The sequence below is a fragment of the Oncorhynchus mykiss genome, chromosome 17, assembly GCF_057628025.1.
Source record: "Oncorhynchus mykiss isolate SJ-2025 chromosome 17, ASM5762802v1, whole genome shotgun sequence".
NCBI classification, from domain to species: domain Eukaryota; kingdom Metazoa; phylum Chordata; class Actinopteri; order Salmoniformes; family Salmonidae; genus Oncorhynchus; species Oncorhynchus mykiss.
Window position 1 is genome coordinate 34,906,274 of NC_143038.1, and position 20,867 is coordinate 34,927,140.

Here is a 20,867-nt window from a genome sequence, read left to right on the forward strand (position 1 = left end):
CATATGAGATGAGTATGTAAACAAAGTGGCATAGTTAAAGTGGCTAGTGATACATGTATTACATAAAGATGCAGTAGATGATATAGAGTACAGTATAGAAATATACATATGATATGAATAATGTAGGGTATGTAAACATTATATTAGGTAGCATTGTTTAAAGTGGCTAGTGATATATTTTACATCATTTCCCATCAATTCCCATTATTAAAATGGCTGGAGTTGAGTCAGTGTGTTGGCAGCAGCCACTCAATGTTAGTGGTGGCTGTTTAACAGTCTGATGGCCTTGAGATAGAAGCTGTTTTTCAGTCTCTCGGTCCCAGCTTTGATGCACCTGTACTGACCTCGCCTTCTGGATGATAGCGGGGTGAACAGGCAGTGGCTCGGGTGGTTGTTGTCCTTGATGATCTTTATGGCCTTCCTGTGACATCGGGTGGTGTAGGTGTCCTGGAGGGCAGGTAGTTTGCCCCCGGTGATGCGTTGTGCAGACCTCACTACCCTTTGGAGAGCCTTACGGTTGTGGGCGGAGCAGTTGCCGTACCAGGCGGTGATACAGCCTGACAGGATGCTCTCGATTGTGCATCTGTAGAAGTTTGTGAGTGCTTTTGGTGACAAGCCAAATTTCTTCAGCCTCCTGAGGTTGAAGAGGCGCTGCTGCGCCTTCTTCACGATGCTGTCTGTGTGGGTGTACCAATTCAGTTTGTCTGTGATGTGTATGCCGAATTTTCTAAAATGGTCCATGATGAGATTCAAACAGGCAACCTTTGAGTTGCTAGACGTTTGCGTTATACAGTCGTGGCCAAAGGTTCAGTCCTGTGTCATGCCAACAGTAAAGCATCCTGAGACCATTCATGTGTGGGGTTGCGTCTCAGCCAAGGGAGTGGGCTCACTCACAATGTTGACTAAGAACACAGCCATGAATAAAGAATGGTACCAACACATCTTCTGAGAGCAACTTCTCCCAACCATCCAGTAACAGTTTGGTGACGAACAATGCCTTTTCTAGCACGATGGAGCACCTTGCCATAAGGAAAAAGTGATAACTAAGTGGCTCGGGGAACAAAACATTGATATTTTGGGTCCATGGCCAGGAAACTCCCCAGACCTTAATCCCATTGAGAACTTGTGGTCAATCCTCAAGAGGCGGCTGGACTAACAAAACCCCACAAATTCTGACAAACTCCAAGCATTGATTATGCAAGAATGGGCTGGCATCAGTGTGGACCAGAAGTTAATTGACAGCATGCCAGGGCGGATTGCAGAGGTCTTAAAAAAGAAGGGTCAACACTGCAAATATTGACTCTTTGCATCAACTTCATGTAATTGTCAATAAAAGACTTTGAAACTTATGAAATGCTGTTAATTATACTTCAGTATTCCATAGTAACATCTGACAAAAATATCTAAAGACACAGGCAGCAAACTTTGTGGAAATTAATATTTGTGTCATTCTCAAAACTTTTGACCACAACTGTACACCTAACCATCCACCCTGACTAACCACCCTACTTTAGTTTGCGCTTTAAGTAACCTTCTGTCTTATGTAACTAAACCAAAGGTAACATCATACTAACTTGAGTGTCATAAATTTACATTTACTATGTCATGTCTAGTCTATGAGACCGGGCTGATTGAAGGCCTGGTCTCTCTATTAGACCAGGCTGATTGATGGCCAGGAAACCTCTCTTCACTTCAACCTGTTTTGCGATGGTCTATGGAAATTGTATGTAACTGTTCATTTTGCTGATGATTGCATCCAAAACATTGGCTCATCGAGGGCTGTGAAATACCCATCGTCAAGTTCCAGCTGAAAAGTGCCTGTTGACAAAAACCTGAGGGTGGATATAGCACTTGGATGTGCACCGGAATGGCATGCATGTTTGTCTTTCTAAAGTAGGTTTTAAATCCTCGCAAAAAATATTGGTTTTGGGAAACGATATCTGATGAGCCAATCCCACCTTTCTCTAAAAATGGGCTCTCTGCAAAATACAATATGTCCAAAATCTTCCAACAGAGAAAGATCAGCCATCTCTCATTCAATGCCCCGTTATCTCAGTCTTTTATAATATTTCAACAATAAATTAACTTTCACACGTGCCTCTAATTTAAGAAGTTGCTGTACTTTACATGGATTATTATTTAAAAATGTAAAATGATTTACTCTCACAATTTCACACATGTTCAACATACATTTTCCCCATTCACTAGGCTATGCTTGACAAGCAGTCCCCCTATTCCACCAATTGGCACTGTGCGTCATGATCATGGCTGTGAGTAATTTATGCACACGCTCAAGCAAACGTTCATAGTGATAGATCTCACACTTTGTAAATGATCCCATTCATGGTATCACTCAGATATAGGACAGACACTTCAGGGCAAACTTCCTTTTGATTTTATTTTGGGACTATCTGTTGTGCTATGTTTGTAAGGACTAATAGCAGTAAGGCCAATAAAAATTTTCATCAAATATTTTTTATACAGTGCATTTGAAAAGTATTCAGATCCCTTGACTTTTGCCACATTTTGTTACGTCACTGCCTTATTATAAAATATATTAAATTGTTTTTTCCCGTAATCAATCTACACACAACACCCCATAATGAGAAAGAAAAAAACTGGTATTTTATGCTATTTTTGTTAGCAAATGTATAACAAACCCCCCCCGAAAAAAATCACATTTACATAAGTATTAAGACCATTTACTCAGTACTTTTCGGAAGCACCTTTGGTAGCGATTACAGCCAGTCTTCTTGGGTATGACACTACAAGCTTGGCACACCTGTATTTGGGGAGTTTCTCCCATTCTTCTCTGCAGATCCTCTCAAGCTCTGTCAGGTTGGATGGGGAGTTTCGCTGCACAGCTATTTTCAGGTACCTCCAGAGCTGTTCGATCGGGTTCAAGTCCGGGCTCTGGTTGGGCCACTCAAGGACATTCAGACACTTGTCCCAATACCACTCTTGTGTTGTCTTGGCTGTGTGCTTAGGGCTGTTATCCTGTTGGAAGGTGAACCTTCGTCCCAGTCTGAGGTCCTGAGCACTCTGGAGAAGGTTTTCATCAAGGATCTCTCTGTACTTTCTGATCTGTTCTGTTCATCTTTCCCTCGATCCTGACTAGTCTCCCAGACCCTGCCATTGAAAAACATCCCCACAGCACGATGCTTCTACCACCATGCTTCACCGTAGGGATGGTGCCAGTTTTCCTCTACACGTGATGCTTGAAATACAGGCCAAGGAGTTCAATCTTGGTTTCATCAGACCAGAGAATCTTGTTTCTCATCGTCCTAGAGTCCTTAAGATTCCCTTTGGCAAACTCCAAGGGGGCTGTCATGTACCTTTTACTGAGGAGTGGCTTCCATCTGGCTACTACCATAAAGGCCTGATTGGTGGTGTGCTGCAGAGGAGGTTGTCCTTCTGGAAGGTTCACCCATCTCCACAGAGGGACTCTGAAGCTCTGCCAGAGTGACCATCGGGTTCTTGGTCACCTCTCTGACCAAGGCCCTTCTAAGGCCCTTCTCCCCGATTTCTCAGTTTGGCCTAGTGGGTAGCTCTGGGTAGAGTCTTGGTGGTTCCAAACCTCTTCCATTTAAGAATGATGGATGCCACTGTGTTCTTGGGGACCTTCAATGCTGAAGAAATTTTGTTGTACCCTTCCCCAGATTTGTGCCTCTACAGAATCCTGTCTTGGATCTCTAATAACATTTCCTTCCACCTCATGGCTTGGTTTTTGCTCTGACATGCACTGTCAACTGTGGGATTTTATATAGACAGCTGTGTGCCTTTCCAAATCATGTCAAATTAATTAAATTTACCAGAAGTTGTAGAAACATTTCATGGATGATCAATGGAAACAGGATGCACCTGAGCTCAATTTATTTTGTGTCTCATGTCAAGGGGTCTGAATACTTATGTAGATAAATAATTCTGATTTTATTTGTAATACATCTGTTTGCTCTTTGTCATTATGGGGTATTGTGTGTAGATTAATGAGATAAACAATTGATTTAATTTGTTTTGGTACTAGGCTGTAATGTAACACAATTTGTAAAAAGGGAAGAGGTCCGAATACTTTCAGAATGCAATGTATATAAAAACAAAGATCTAAATTCAGTAGCAAAATTATCCTTGCTATGACCTACCTAAAACAATACCATATAGCTTAGTAGAACCCCCCCCTAGACTGTAATGGATTAGTCATACAAAGAGCATCAATGTCTCCACCACCACTACTGACCCCATCGTAAACCTTAGCACGCACTGTGTCAAAGGTGCACTTGGTAGAGATGGATTCCTGCTCTTTCAAATCTAAATCAAACTTGGTGCCATCCTTTAGAAGTATGCCTGCAGTGCCATACTTGTGTCCAAACTTACTAGTAGCATCAGTGCAAAGGGTGAGCTTATTCAAAGCATCCTCCAGATGTCACATTGAAACCTGTCATGCCTCCAAAACCATGTACATGCAGAATATTGGACCTGGTCACCTGTCAACCTGTGACCCACCAAGTTTTTCCAAAACAACCTTGACAACCAGTGCTGCTTTTACTGAAACAACACACATGGTAGTGATAAAATCCATACATACCTCTCTAACAGCATCTGTGTAACAGCTTCAGCCTCATCTATCCTTTCCTTGTACAGCCTCTCTCCTCCCTGAGACGCTCACACTCCTTTTCCAGGCTCCTCCTACCACCAAGTTCCCAATCTAACTCCTCTACAACAGAGTCTGTCTCCCGAGCACATTCCAACACAGCGACACTGTCATCTTCATCACAATCTCCTACAAAAAAAGTATATCCTGACTCTAGCATCTTTTAGGAAGATGAGACACTCTCTTATTTTGTTTTTGTTTATTTAGTTTTGCTGCAGCACATCTAAAATCAAGTTATTGCATGACTCTGACGGTGGGACAGTCACCTGAGCCCGGTTGCTTATCTCCAGCATAATGCCATTGGTCAGCACCAAACTTACATGGCCCTTATATAGACAAATAAAACTAAATTGCAAAATCCTGACTTCCCCTACCGTCCATACTACAACTGCTGCTGTGTCTCCACCTCCCCACAGGCCGAAGTAACAATTATCCCTGGCAGTGCATTTGTTTAGCTGGACACATTGTGCCTCATTGGCTAAAATACCGACAATCAGATCATAAAAGCCAGTGGTATAGACATGTAAACACAGACAACCCACTACTCTCTTCAAACACACACCTGGCAGTTATTTGGGGAAAAAGTTCAACAAAATATAGCTATGAGCAGTAGGACCTGGGGTTCACAGGATGACAGAAAGGACACAGGAAGTGTAGGATAACAAAACGAGCACTCTATCATGTATGAACTATCTTCAAATATGTACAATCAGTGAAAGCATTACTATGTGTACTTGTCTATACCACAAGGATGACGCAAGTTTAGTCTAGTGCTTTAGGTTGGTTATCTTTGAATGCAGCAGGTAATCATTCTTAAAGTCAATGCTTAATGTATTGAGTTTATATTCCAATTCTGGGGTCAATTTGACTAATGGTTTCTGTTAATATTTGTGTAATATGTTCAGCATTACTTTGAATTCAGTAGCGAATTATTCTCAAATTCATTAGAAGCTAATTCGTTGAGTTCAAATACCACATGGAGTCAATTTCAAATCAAATCAAAATGTATTTGTCACATGAGCTGAATTACCGAACAGTGAAATACTTACTTACAAGCCCTTAACCAACAATGCAGTTTTAAGACAAATACGTGTTAAGTAAAAAATAGACAAGTATAAGAGTAAAATAGATAAGTATAAAATAAGAAAGAAAAGTAACCGCTTTACATTGCAGTAGCAGAGAGAACAGTCTATGACTAGGGTGGAAGGAGTCTTTGACAATTTTTAGGAACTTCCTCTGAAGCCGCCTGGTATCGAGGTTCTGGATGGCAGGAAGCTTGGCACCAGTGATATACTGGGCCGTACGCACTACCATCTGTAGTGTCTTGCGGTCAGAGGCCGAGCAGTTGCCATACTACGATGGTGCAGCTGTAGAACTTTTTGAGGATCTGAGGACCCATGCCAAATATTTTCAGTCTCCTGAGGGGGAATAGGTTTTGTTGGGCCCTCTTCACGACTGTCTTAGTGTGTTTGGCCTATGTTAGTTTGGTGTTGATGTGGACACCAAAGGACTTGAAGCTCTCAACCTGCTCCCCTGCAGCCCCGTCGATGAGAATGGGGGCGTGCTCGGTCCTCCTTTTCCTGTAGTCCACAATCATCTATTTTGTCTTGATCATGTTGAGGGAGAAGTTGTTGTCCTTGCACCACACAACCAGGTCTCTGATCTCCTCCCTATAGGCCCGTCAGGAAGTCCAAGATCCAGATCCAATCTTGTAATAGTAGTAGTCCTGTAGTCCTGTAATGCCTGTTTCATGGTTCGTCGGAGGGCATAGCGGGATTTCTTATAAGCTTCCGGGTTAGAGTCCCCCTCCTTGACAGTGGCAGCTCTAGCCTTTAGCTCAGTGCAAATGCTGCCTGTAATCCATGGCTTCTGTTTGGGGTACATACGTACATACGTGTACTACTCAATGCCAGCGGAAGAATCCCGGAACATATTCAAGTCTGTGCTAGCAAAATAGTCCTGTTGTCACGACTTCCGCCGAAGTTGGCCCCTCTCCTTGTTCGGGCAGCGATCGGCGGTCGACGTCACCGGTTTTCTAGCCGCCACCGCCACTGTTCATTTTCCATTTGTTTTGTCGTCATTGTACACACTTGGTTTCCATTCCCATAATTATATGTTCCTTATTTAACCCTCTGGTTCCCCCATGGTTTTGTGCATGTTTGTTCGTTGTAAATTGGTCTGTATTTCTGACCTTGATTATTTTCCTTCTTGGAATATTTGATGTTTTGAGTAAAGTTACGTGAATTACTCATCTCTGTGTCCTGCGCCTGACTCCACCTTACCTGCTATACCTAGACGCCTTACAGAAACACGCACCTTAAAATGGAGTCAGCAGGTGCACAAAGCCCTCCTTTGTTAGTAGAGGAGCGTGTCCAGCAGCACTCGACCATGTTGCATAGTCTCGGCACAGCCATGGATCGTGTTGGACCACTATGAGGATTTCACCCGCCGCTTCGGGGCGGTTTTCGACCATCCGCCTGAGGGTAGAGCGGCAGGGGAACGCTTGTTTCACCTAAGGCATAGGTGATATTTGTTGTTGTTTTGAGTAAAGTTACGTGAATTACTCATCTCTGTGTCCTGCCTCTGACTCCGCCTTACATGCTACACCCAGATACCTTACACCTGTAGCTTAGCATCTGCTTCATTTGACCACTTTTTTATTGACTGAGTTACTGGTGCTTCCTGCTTTAGTTTTAGCTTGTAAGCAGGAATCAGGAGGATAGAATTATGGTCAGATTTGCCAAATGGAGGGTGAAGGAGAGCTTTGTATGCGTCTCTGTGTGTGGAGTGAAGGTGGTCTATAGTTTTTTTCCCTCTGGTTGCACATTTAACATACTCGTTGCTTCGAGGTGAGCAAAACCTCGAGACTTCCTTAGATGTCGTGCACCAGCAGTTGTTTACAAATATACATAGACCTCCACCCCTTGTCTTTACCAGAGGCTACTATTCTGTCCTGCTTATATAGTGTATAACCCACCAGCTGTATCTTATTAATGTTGTCGTTCAGCAACGACTCAGTGAAACATGAGATATTACAGTTTTTAATGTCCCGTTGGTAGTATATATGTGCTTGTAGTTTGTCTATTTTATTATCCAATTATTGTACGTTGGCTAATAGGACCGATCGTAAAGGCAAATTACCCACTCGCCGCTTGATCCTCAAACGGCACCCCAACCTTCGTCCTCGATATCTCTGTCTCTTTCTTCTGTGAATGACGGGGATGAGGGCCTTATCGGGTGTCTGGAGTAAATCTCCCTCCTTCGACTCGTTAAAGAAAATAATTGTCTTTCAATACGAGGTGAGTAATCTCTGTCCTGATTTCTAGAAGCTCTTTTCGGTCATAAGAGACGGTGGCAGAAACATTATATCCAAAATAAGTTACAAATAACGTGAAAAAACACACACAATAGCACAATTGGTTAGGAGACTGTAAAACGTCAGCCATTCTCTCCGGTGCCATTCTGACTAAGACAATTGGACTTACGGTTCATGAGAAGATTTTTAAAGTATTTTTAGAATTAGCATATGTGCATCTATAGGTACAGTGTGACCATATTTGAATGCAGGATTTTTTCAAATCAAAACCATAAATACCTAGTCATTTGCACAACTGCATCCAGCCAAAATGTGTCTTCCGCATTTATGCCAAATTGGCATAATCTGAGAACGGCGCTCAGAGCCCAAAACAGCCAGAGAAATATCCACCATTTTGGAGTCAACAGAAGTTAGAAATAACACCATAAATATTCACTTACCTTTGATGATCTTCATCAGAAGGCACTCCCAGGAATCCCAGTTTGACAATAAATTACTGATTTGTTCCATAAAGTAACATAAAGTCCATCATTTATGTCCAAATAGCCACTTGTTGTCAGCTTGTTCAGCCCGAAAAGTTCCGTTACGGTCCTTTAGAAACATGTCAAACGATGTATGGAATCAATCGTTAGGATGTTTTTAACATAAAACATCAATAATGTTCCAACCGGAGAATTCCTATGTCTTCAGAAAAGCACTGGAACAAGAGGTAACTCTGTCGGGAATGCACGTCATGAGATCAAGGCACTCTGCCAGACCACTGACTCAAAGGTCTCATGAGCCCCTCCTTTATAGTAGAATCCTCATTCAAGTTTCTAAAGATGGTTGACATCTAGTGGAAGCCGTGGAAGCCGTAGGAAGCCGTAGGAAGTGCAACTTGACTCCATAGACACCATAGACACCAAGCTTTGAAAAACTACAAACCTCAGATGTCCCACTTCCTAGTTGGATTTTTCTCAGGTTTTCGCCTGCCATACGAGTTCTGTTATACTCACAGACATCATTCAAACAGTTTTAGAAACTTCAGAGTGTTTTCTATCCAATACTAATAATAATATGCATATATTAGCATCTGGGACAGAGTAGGAGGCAGTTCACTCTGGGCACGGTATTCATCCAAAAGTAAAAATGTTGCCCCCTATCCCAAAAAGGTTAACTGCTAGGCTACCTGTCGCCTTGTCTAGAATGATGCAATGAGTTTAAAGACAACATCTGGAATGAATCTGACTTATGGTTCCTTGGTGTTGGAAAACATACCCAATTGTCATACTTAATAGAAAAGTACTCAAGTAAAAGTGAAAGTCATCCAGTAAAATACTATTTGAGTAAAAGTCTAAAAGTTTTTGGTTTTAAATATACTTAAGGTTCAAAATTAAATGCAATTGCTAAAATACACTTAAGTATCAAAAGTAAAAGTATAAATCATTTCAAATTCCATATATTAAGCAAACCAGACAACAACAAAAAAATTACATTTATTTACGGATACCCATGGGCACACTCCAGCCCTTAGACATTAATTGAAAAATGATGCATTTGTGTTTAGTAGTACACCGGATCAGAGGCAATAGGGATGACCAGCGTTGTTATCTTGATTAGTGTGTGAATTTGACCATTTTCCCTGTCCAGCCAAGTATTCAAAGTGTAATGAGTACATTTGATTGCATATGGTTTTGAGCGTTAGCGTTACATATGCTAAGAATGAGTTGTTAATAGTTTCCTTGTATTTTTTTTTAGCTATCAATACCAAATTCAGTGTTATCCATCTTTTACATGGACAAAATATTTTAGATAATATACGACAATTACTTGAAAGAATTAAATATTATGAAACATCAAAGATACCAGGCCTGGTTTTCAGAGCAAATTTTGAAAAGACATTTGATAAAGTATGACTGTAATTGATATAAAAATGCCTGGGTACTTTCATTTTGGTGAATCTCTTCTGCAATGGGTTAAAGTTATGTACAGCAACCCCATATGTAAAATAGTCAATAATAGTTACTTCTCAAAGTATTGAGCTTTTAAGAGGAGTAAAACAGGGCTGTCCATTGTCTCCATATCTATTTATAATGGTCATTGAAATGCTAGCTATTAAAATTAGGTCCAGCAACAACATCAAAGGGTGAGAAATCCAGAGATAAAACAAAAGTGTCAGTGTATGCCGATGACTCAAGTCCATAATCTGGATCCCTGCACAGTCTCATTGAAGATTTGATCACTTATCTAGCCTCTCTAGAATAAAACCTAATTATACTGTACCTTGTGGTTTACCAATAAAATGGGCAGATGGTGTAGTAGACATACTTGGTATTCACATCTCAAAAAATATTTATTAATTTATCACAATCAATTTCAATAGAAGGTTTGCAAAAATTGATACGATTCTGCTACCATGCAGAGGTAATTACTTGTCTGTTTGTTGAAAAATCTCATTGATTAACTCTTTGTTCCTATCACAGTTTACTTACTTACTAACTACTCCAGACGACTCGTTTTTTAAATCATATGAACAAAATATATTTCACTTTATTTGGAATCCTAAGCCAGACAAAATTAGACGTGACTAATTATATAATGAATATTAGTTTGGGAGACAAAAATGGTTCTCTAGTAGATTAATTTCAATACATTTCTAAAAACATATTTTCACTTTGCCATTATGGGATAATGTTTGTAGATGGGCATTTATTTAATTCATTTTGAATTTAGGCTGTAACACAACAAATATGGAATAAGTAAAGGGGTATGAATACTTTCTGAAGTTACTGTAGATTTAGGCCATACACTATATCTCCTAGATATAGGCCATACACTTCAAATCCTTATTCCTTAAGAGGTATTTTTAGACTGTCTAAAAATGTATGCATTTGTATGGGCTATAGTAGTAAATTATTATTTTTATCAAGTCATTGGATACCGAAGAAAAAGTGCAGGGAAGCAAAAGATTGAACTTTCCCCCTTTAGTTAACACTATCAACGTTTCGCTCTACTGTGGGAATTGTGCTCAAATCAACACAATATTATCCACTTTCAATGTAACAAACAAACAAAACAAACTATGCAAGACTTATTTTGCAAAACAAACTGTGCAAGAGATTCTATTGCATTGACATGCAGGACTCATGGACCGACTCTACACAGACCGGTGTACCATAACCAATCAGAACTGCAGTAGGACTATATGCAAATAACTATTGCCATATCTGGATCTGTGCCATTCATTTTGACCTGGACTGTGTTAACTTCTTATGGCTGCAGGGGCAGTATTGTGTAGCTTGGATGAAAAGGTGCCCATTGTAAACGGCCAGCTCCTCTGTCTCGTCAAGGGGCAGTGTTGTATTTTGAGACTGTCTTTAATAAGCTAAGCAGCCAATAGGCAGAGGGTAGCATAATTTGTCTTATTCTCTGTAATAATGGTGTGGGAATAATAATGAGTTTTACTTTGTAAAGTGGTTTCTTGCATCAAACAACACAACATTTTCAGCCACTGCCTTGTCTGAAGGACAAGTGGATAAACAGGTTAATGTCAAGCCGTGTACGTTTTTTTTCCAAAAGTATTATGGATTGTAGGCCTACATTGAACACCAAACCTTTTCTGCTGCTGTAGGCCGAATGATAGAACAGCTATTTCTATGTTAAAAATTTATGAGATGCATTTTTATCCATTGTTTTCCACTTTTATCCATTGCAGGCCACTCTGGTAGGTCTACATTATGATCAAATAGCCGCAGCAGCCTGTGTAATCACCCTCACTACTTGCAGGGTGATTTGTGTGTGTGTGTGTGTGTGTGTGTGTGTGTGAGTGTGTGTGTGTGTGTGCATGCCTCCGTGCCTGTGAGTGTGCGCGTGCCTGCATATATCTTACTGAGGTTGATGAAGTCAGTGTTCTTGACGTGTCTGATACTGTTGAAGCGTCCATAGAAGTGTGTGGTATCTTTAGGCAGTGGAGGAATCTGCTCCAGGTTAGCATCATCACAATACACACTTCCACTGATGCACACACACAGCAAACATGTAGGCATACCTGCACAGAGACAGAGAGAACATTACACACACACTCCTACTGGTATGCAGGCATGACTGTAAGTCACTTTGGATAAATATTATTAATACTATTATTACACATATAATTACCCTCTTGCTCTTTTGCACCCCAGTATCTCTACATGCACATAATAATCTGCACATCTATCACTCCGGTGTTAATGCTAAATTGAAATTATGTTCACCTCTAGGGCCTATTTATTGCCTACCTCCCTACTCTTCTACATTTGCACACACTGTAAATAGATTTTTCTATTTTTCTTTCCTTTTGTACATTTGTTTATGTGTAACTCTGTGTTGTTGTTTTTGTCGAACTGCTCTGCTTTATCTTGGCCAGGTCACAGATGTAACTGAGAACTTGACTTGTTCTTAGCTGGCCTACCTGGTTAAATAAAGGTGAAATAAAACATGTACAAAAATGTATGTGTCTGCTAAATGACATATTATTATTATTATTATTATTATTATACACACAGCAGACACGTAGGCATACCTGCACAGAGAGAGATTACATTTTGCGCACGCACACTAGCACACACGCTCACACACACACACACACACACACACACACACACACACACACACACACACACACACACACACACACACACACACACACACACACACACACACACACACACACACACACACACACGGCTCACCCAGGCCAGTGTCGGGTCCAAACAGGCCTGGTCCTTTGAAGTCCAGAGTTACTGGAGCCAGGGGAGGGGTCGGCCTGGGGGACAGGGTCATCTCCTCCTCATACTCAGGAGGGGGCATGTTGGCTGGGGGAGGGGTCATGTTGGCTGGAGGAGGGGTCTCAGGAGCAGGGGGGGCCACCGTCCCCACCTCGATCTGCTCTCACAGAGAAGAGTACATTAGTAGATTGACCAATTCACCTCTCTCAACCACTCTCTCTAGTTTCCCTTCTTTCACTCCCATCATTCCTCCCTTCCGTCTCACACCTATCCCTATCTCACACCTATCCCTATATTACTTTTCTTCTCTCTTTATCTTGCCTCTCCTCTCTTGTTCCTTCCTCTTCTTTCTCACCCTCTGCTAGTCTCTCGTCTCTCCTCCTCTCCTTCTCACCTCTTGGTCTAGGTCTTCATAGTCATAGTTTTCTCCATTGAGGTCCAAGTTTTCCCAGTCTGTCTCTCCATTCATATCAAAGTCATCCAGGTCATAGGGCTGTTCGTCTGGCTCTGCCCCCCCCTGAGGGGCACACACACTGGGGCAGGGGCCTAGCAGAGTCAGGGCAAAAGCCACAACCACACACAGCAGGGCCATTCTCAGGCTACACACCTGTGATAAGAGATTGTCAGTCAAAGCGTTAAATTCAGTAGGCTTTGGTTAGTGCTAATGCTAGCATCTAAAAATGTACCAAATCATCTTAAAAATACAGCACTTGGTTTCAATTCATATCACAACCATATCACCTCTTAGGATAAACAGTTGTGATAAAGCGAATGTTGTAAATTAATTCTGTATGATCGCAATCAGCGATAGTAACCTGGTAGATTTTTTGGTTAGTAAACCCCATCTGCATGGTAATTGATCTTTATTTTACAGGCTCTTCTATTTTGTTTTTAACAAGGGCATTAGTCCAATGTTTGCATGACCTCTAGGGTCCACCTCTCCCTACTGCCTCCGGCCTGTCTAGCCTAAGTATAGCTGGAGATGTATTGGTTCACACACACGCACACACAGACACAGATACACACACACACAACTCCAGATGTCCACTGTCTCAGACACAACCGCCTCCAAGGGCAAATCAAATACAACTGGATATTTCAAACGATGTACAGTCTTTTTAGGTTAGATCTCCACATTTCCCTGTTCTCCGAATGTGACCCTGTATGTTTTGGTGTTTGTTTCTGCACCTCAGATCTGACCTCAGATCAGACCTAAGGTTGCCAAGAGGTCACATTCAGGATCCCTATTGCTTTGGAACCAAGGGAGTATTGTTGAGTTGTTGGTAAGAATGCAGATGGAATGTTTGCTCTGAAAGCAGACATGAGTGTGTGAGTCTGGCCTTGGGTTTGTCTGGTGCCAACAGAACTTAACACAAGTCATACACAAAACAGGATTATGCACCAGAAGTTATACTATTTGATGACCAATAAGGTCTATTGAATGGAATATTGAGATGACTGATATTATCAACAAACTGAGTGCTGATATTGTACTACTCAAGCTACAGCTACAGAAACAGCAGGGATGAGTTTCAAGGGATGTCAATTGAATGACTTAAACATGTGCATAAATATAAATTATATTGTACTTAATGAGTCAGCAAAATCACAGTAATGTTGTTGCCAATCAGACAAATATCCAAATCACACTCTTGGACATGACACTAACAAAAGTGGAATTACACCACTTTATGATGATGTGTACCGATTGACATGACCAGTTTATTGTATTAGTCCCTTAATAAAACCAAACCCCATTGGCCCTTGAGTCATTCTCTAGTGACAGTGGGGTTTAGCAGCACAAGAGTATGCTTAGAGAGAAACCCCAAAACACTGTGTAGTAGTCATGAAATAGAACTTACCAGTGTCAGGAGTTAACTAATCCCCTTTTTATCCTCTCTCTTCTCCTGTTATCTCCTTTAGTGCTGGTCCAGCAGTGTTAAATAATACCCTCTCCTCGTCTCTCCTATATTGTCTTCTCCTTTAGAGTGCTGGTCTAGCAGGGTTAGCCAGTGGAGGGATGGACCCCTGTTGTTCAGTTGGCTGGTGAGGGACGTGGCCAAAATAATGGGTCATTATCAGGAGAGGTACATGGGAGGGGGGAGAAAAGGGTGCATTTGAGGGAAGGCAAGGTCATTTAGGTCAACATGTACTCAGCTGTTACTAATCCCCCCCCTCCCACCACACACACACACACATACACGTACACACTCTCACACATGCACACATTCTTACTTCTCCCAGACCCCCCCCCCCCCTCTAGTCTTTTTGAAGGCCTGATTACGCTAGCCGAAAGACCAATGTAATGTTTGAATAACACAAGGATTATATGGTTTATATGAAAAATTCCAGAACAATCAGAAACATTCACCTTCCCGAAATGGTTCTATCCAGCTTCGTCCAATTTATGTCAACAAAGAAGGCACCATATGGGAGTTAGGGTTAGGGTTAGAGGTTTGCTAGGATTCTTGGACTAACTTTGCAATAGGAGATGCTCTACCTTGGCTGGAATCGGCCGGGTTCTAACCTGGAACTAACACATGTGCAACAATAGTGTTAAACATGATTTTTGAACGACTACCTCTTTGTACCCCACACATACAATTATCTGTAAGGTCCCTCAGTCGAACAGTGAATTTCAAACACAGATTCAAGACCAGGGAGGTTTTCCAAGGCCTGGGTGGGTAAATGGGTAAAAATGTAAAAAGCAGACATTGAATATCCATTTGAGCATGGTGAAGTTATTAATTACACTTTGGATGGTGTATCAATACACCAAGTCACTACAAAGACACAGGCGTCCTTCCTAACTCAGCCGGAGAGGAAGGAAACCGCTCAGTGATTTCACCACAAGGCCAATGGTGACTTTAAAACTGTTACAGAGTTTAATGGCTGTGATAGGAGAAAACTGAGGATGGATCAACAACATTGTAGTTACTCCACAATACTAATATAAATGACAGAGTGAAAAGAAGGAAGCACTTACAGAACAAAAATATTCCAAAACATGAATCCTGTTTGCAATTAGGCAATAAAGTAAAACTGCAAACAAATTGGCAAGGAAATGATCTTTATATGCAGAATACAAAGCGTTAGGTTTGGGGAAAATCCAACACAACACATCAGTGAGTACCAGTCTTCATATTTCCAAGCATGGTTGTGGCTGCATTATGTTATGGGTATACTTGTCATCAGCAAGGACTAGGGAGTTTTTCAGGATGAACAAAATGGAATAGAGCTAAGCACAGGCAAACTCCTAGAGGAAAACTTGGTTCAGTCTGCTTTCCAACAGACACTGGCAAACAAATTCACCTTTCAGCAGGACATAAAATAAAATGGCAAATATGCACTGAAGTTGCTTACGAAGACGACATTGCATGCTCCTGAGTAGCCTAGTTACAGTTTTGAGTCAAATCGACTTGAAAATTGATGGCAAGACTAGATAATGGTTGTCTACCAACTTGAGTTTGAAGAATTTAAAAATAACAATGTGTACAATCCAGTTGTGCAAAGCTCATAGAGAAAGCCTCACAACTGTAATTGCTGCCAAAGGTAATTCTAAAGTATTGACTCAGTGGTGTAAATACTTATGTAAATTAGATATATATGTATTTAATTTTCAATACATTTGCTAACATTTCAAAAAATATGTTTTCACATAGTCATTAAGGGGTATTGTGTGTAGATGGGTGAGAAAAATAATCTATTTCATACACTTCTTATTTAGTCTGTAACACAACAAAATATGGAGTAAGTCAAAGGGTATGAGTACTTTCTGAAGGCACTGTATAGATATTGTCCTGGGGATGATAACATTCTTGGACATCCTGGATGAGATTTTTGGATGAATATTTGGATGAATATGAATATTTATTTTTATTTTTGCCCACTTATTCTAAGCGTCCTATCTACCCCAAATGTGTTGCAATGGGTTAGAAGAGGTTTCAAATGTACTATTCAACATTAGGTTTTTCTAAATGTCCCATCTTTCCAAATGTTTTATTTGTGACCGTAGGCATCCCCCCCAAGGACTAGGGTAAGAGTGAGGGTTAAGGTTGCACTGAATGACCTAAATCTGTTTCAACACATCTCCCCCCGTGAACATGACCCAGGTCACCAGCACAAGGAACTCTACCCAAACAGAACTCTTCTCTCATTCTCTTTCAGAAAACAAATGGATGGCATTGGAAGTTTAGTGGATGGCAGTGCATGAGGTGATTTCCCCCTCTCTCAATATAACACACTTTGAGCTCTTAGGAAAAACATGTGCTTTATGTATTTTACCTAATGGAGTTGTGAAAGCTGAACTCTCAAGCTAAACTCTAAACCTGTTCTCTTATCCCCAGATTCTCCTGTGGTCACTAGTCAAAGGGCTTGACATTAACCCTTGTGTGGTGTTCAAGTTTTTGTTATTCACCCAATGTTTGCGGGTCTGATGAACCTACAACATTATTTGGTTTTCAAAACCACACAGCCATAATAGTTTATGTAAAAATACGTTATTCTTAATACATAGATGTTGACTTACATCAATTACAAGCAATATAGACACCATTAACTGTTCATATTTTCCATTTACCTCTGCTAGATCACATTTATTAAAAAGCACAATAAATTAAATTATAATGAAGACATGGGTGGAATAAATCATGTTTGTCTTGAACAAATATAAATGAAGCAAGGTTTCCATCGCTATTGATGTTTTGCTTTGAACTGAACAAATTTTACATACAGTATTTTATGGAAATGATAAATGAGAACCGTTGAAAACAAATTAAGGTCAGTTTATAAACCACAGAGTTTTACTGGGTGTGTGTTGTTGCAAATGTACTTGCAAGTGTACTGTGTCTTCTTGTTCTTCTTGGGTCCACACACATTGCAGCGCTTCTTCTTTTTGATACCGGATGAAAACACTTAGCTTAGGAATTTTACAAACATCTCGCTCACTCACTCACTCATATAGTCACAGCAGGTAGGAGAGTCAGACACACGCACATGCAACAACATCACTCACACTTACTTCTGGTATTGGAGTTGCTGGTTCTGTGGGTCGGGCACATGGGGCACCAGCATCCTCTTCCTGAATCCTCCTCACGATGGCTGCAGAAGCTGGCGTCATTGGGATATGTTAAATTTGAGGTCTTGCCCAGCACCTCAAGAAAGAGCCGTCACCTCTGGAGCTTTCCCTCTTTTCCAATCTGGGTTCAATGCCATCCAGATGATAAACGCATTGTACGCCGAGATGTCCAGGATGCTGAAGAATATCCCAAGTGTCCAGTGTAGGGTCCTTCTTTTGCAGCTGTAGCCAGTCACGAGCTTGTCTAAATTGTCCAACCCTCCTTTTTGAGGTCCATTATGATTTCTGTTTTTTATGTTCCTGGCCACAGATTCTCCCATCCCTATGGAGCTTACCCATGAGTACCACATTTTTGCCTTTCTTTGGCACATAGTACACTAGGGACGTGTTGGCCATGAACACGAAACTTAGTGGAATCGATAGGCCTGTTCCGTGTAATCAACAGTTGAGTTGGGAGCTCTGGCTTGTTATATCGTACTGTTCCTACCATCATTAGCTTCCTCTTGAGGAGCTCCTGTCCCAGCTTGTGCGAAGTACAAAAGTTATTGCTTGTTATGTCTTGGCCACGGAGTCCCTGCTTCACGTCCAGGACAACCCGCATCACTTGGTTCATCTCAGGGGCTCCTCCATCTTGCTTCCTCGTACACACTTGCAAGTTCGACGCATATGATGAAGCAGCATCACAGGCAGCCCAGATCTTGATTCCATATTTTGTGGGTTTAGACGGTATGTACTGCCTGAGGGGGCAGCGGCCCCTAAATGGCATGAGCTGCTCATCAACAGTAACATTGGGCCCAGGGTTGTAAAACAGGGGAAGCTGGTCCACCTACTTGTCCCACACTGACCTGATTGCAGCTAGCTTGTCTCTCTGCCGCCGAGCTGGTCTGGTGTCTCGGTTATCGAGGCGGATAATCCTGGAAATAATGTGGAAGTTTTTTTTCCAGAGACATTGATGCACAGAAAAGTTATCTGACAGTTTCTGCATCCCACAGGGATTCTGTGGATTCCCCATTGGATCTGAAAACACCAGCAAGGATAAGAACTCCAAAGTATGCATGTAAATGAGTTTGGTCCATCCCTTTCCATCTCTCTCCAAAAACATGCCTTCCCTCCAAATTATTGCAGTCCAGATTGATTTTCTGGATGGTTTCTGGGTTGAATAGTTCAAAAGAAGACTTTATGTCCTACACATGAGTAACCACCACCCTTGTTGGCCCTGGTTGCATCCTTATCACATTGGCAGCCATGTGGGGTGGTTCATTCCTTGGGCAAGAAGACTATTAAATTTCACAATTGTTTTACATCTACATTTCTCCTGCAGGCTGCTGATGAGCTGGTTACTGACGGGCTGGTCCTGGAGCTGGCTGAGGGTCAACCTCACCCTCTTCAACCAACTCACTGTCAGACTCCAAATTGACAGTGACATTATCCTCATATCTTCCAAAGTGGAAGACGCTCCTTCCACACTAACTTTTCTCTCTGCAAAAAATGCCCTTTGAGCAGAGATAATTTTTTTGCCATACTAATTGATTGTGGTAAGGAGCCACACATGCAACGCTATTTATTTGTTGTGTCCCTCCCCCAATTGGCACCTGACTGGGGTACAGTGTGGGAAAATACAGATTTGTTTTTACAATGGTTGAAAATAATATATTGTAATAACATTGTGTAGGTTCCCACAAGACATTGTGTACAGTTTCACACACTACAAAGGGTAAAGAGTGCGAGAAAAGCAGGAGACAGGCAGTGAGACAGACAGGTTCTTCGTGCTATGTTGAAACAGAGGGCCCGGGGAGGAGGAAGACAGAGTGAAGAGTGAAGGCACACAGCAAACCTTTTTCTTTCATTTTTACTTGTCTTCACCTACACACACACCTACACACACACACACCTACACACACACACACACCTACACACCTACACACACACACACACACACACACACACACACACGCACACACACACGCACACACACACACACACACACTTTTCCACAATTTGATTACCCTCGGGTAATAGTGTACCCGAACATCACATATGTAGTATGAATGTGTAGGGGGGTGCACAATGTGCACAATGCAAATGTTTCTTTACAGAAAATGAGCCAAGGTTAATGAGTCTCAAGTTCAAAAAAAATTCATTCTATCATTTCTCTTTTAGGAAACATTGAAAATGGGTGCCACAGACCCGAACACCACCCAAGGATTAAGTTCGAAATCCATTCAACTAAAGTATGACAGACACTATGATGTGTGATTTGTTTCATTCTATGAACTTCATATTGTTTTCAACTCACTTCATTTAGCTTTCTGTCTCAGTTTCTGCTTCACAACACTTTTCAATTGCTCTTTGATTTCCATGTTTTGGCTGCCATAACTCGCAATACACTTCCTCTGCATTCCCACAAAATCCCATTAGGATTACCATAAAATTTGAATTATTTAGGAATCCAGCACTCACCTGTCACATTGATTACTTGAGAATATTCCAGGTATTCCTCATGATAGTTCTGTCAGACTCGAGTTCTAATAGAGAAATTGTGTGTGGTGCATGCATGCGTGCATGTGTGAGCGCGTACGTGTGTGTTTGGCTGGATTAGCCAAAGAATGAACTCAGCCCCCTGGCAGCAAAGAAAGCTGGGAACAAAGTAGAATATAAATGGGCCAATATGGCATTATGATTAGAGGGAGATTGAGAGAGACTGTGTCAAGGTCTATACTGATTCAGTAAATGTGACTGTTACTGATCAACTATTTCAAGAGGGTATCTAATACATTACGATTACTAGTGGTGTAAAGTACTACTTAAATCGTTTTTGGGGGGTATCTGTACTTTTACTTTTACTCCACTACATTCTAAAAGAAAATATGTACTTTTTACTCCCATACATTTTCCATGACACCCAAAAGTACTCGTTACGTTTTGAATGCTCAGACAGGACAGCAATATGGTCCAATTCACACACCTATCAATATAATGCGTTGTCATCCCTACTGCCTCTGATCTGGCAGACTCAGTAAACACTGAGGAGAAATCAAAACAGGAAGTGAGAAATCTGAGGTTGGTATGCATTCAACACAG

General features: G+C 41.3%; 1 protein-coding gene across 1 annotated transcript in view; it reads right to left on the bottom strand.

Annotated features, from left to right (window-relative positions):
* Positions 1-20,374, bottom strand: part of optc (opticin) — a 33,974-nt gene extending 13,600 nt beyond the window's left edge. Inside the window, exons 1-5 of the mRNA XM_036950062.2 lie at positions 20,247-20,374; positions 14,572-14,752; positions 13,104-13,316; positions 12,674-12,866; positions 11,833-11,991 (exon numbers count right to left, since the gene is read on the bottom strand). Coding sequence (XP_036805957.2) covers positions 11,833-11,991; positions 12,674-12,866; positions 13,104-13,301 — 550 coding nt within the window. The 5' untranslated portion in view covers positions 13,302-13,316; positions 14,572-14,752; positions 20,247-20,374. The remainder of the gene's footprint in view (positions 1-11,832; positions 11,992-12,673; positions 12,867-13,103; positions 13,317-14,571; positions 14,753-20,246) is intronic.
* Between the last annotated feature and the right edge of the window lie 493 nt (positions 20,375-20,867).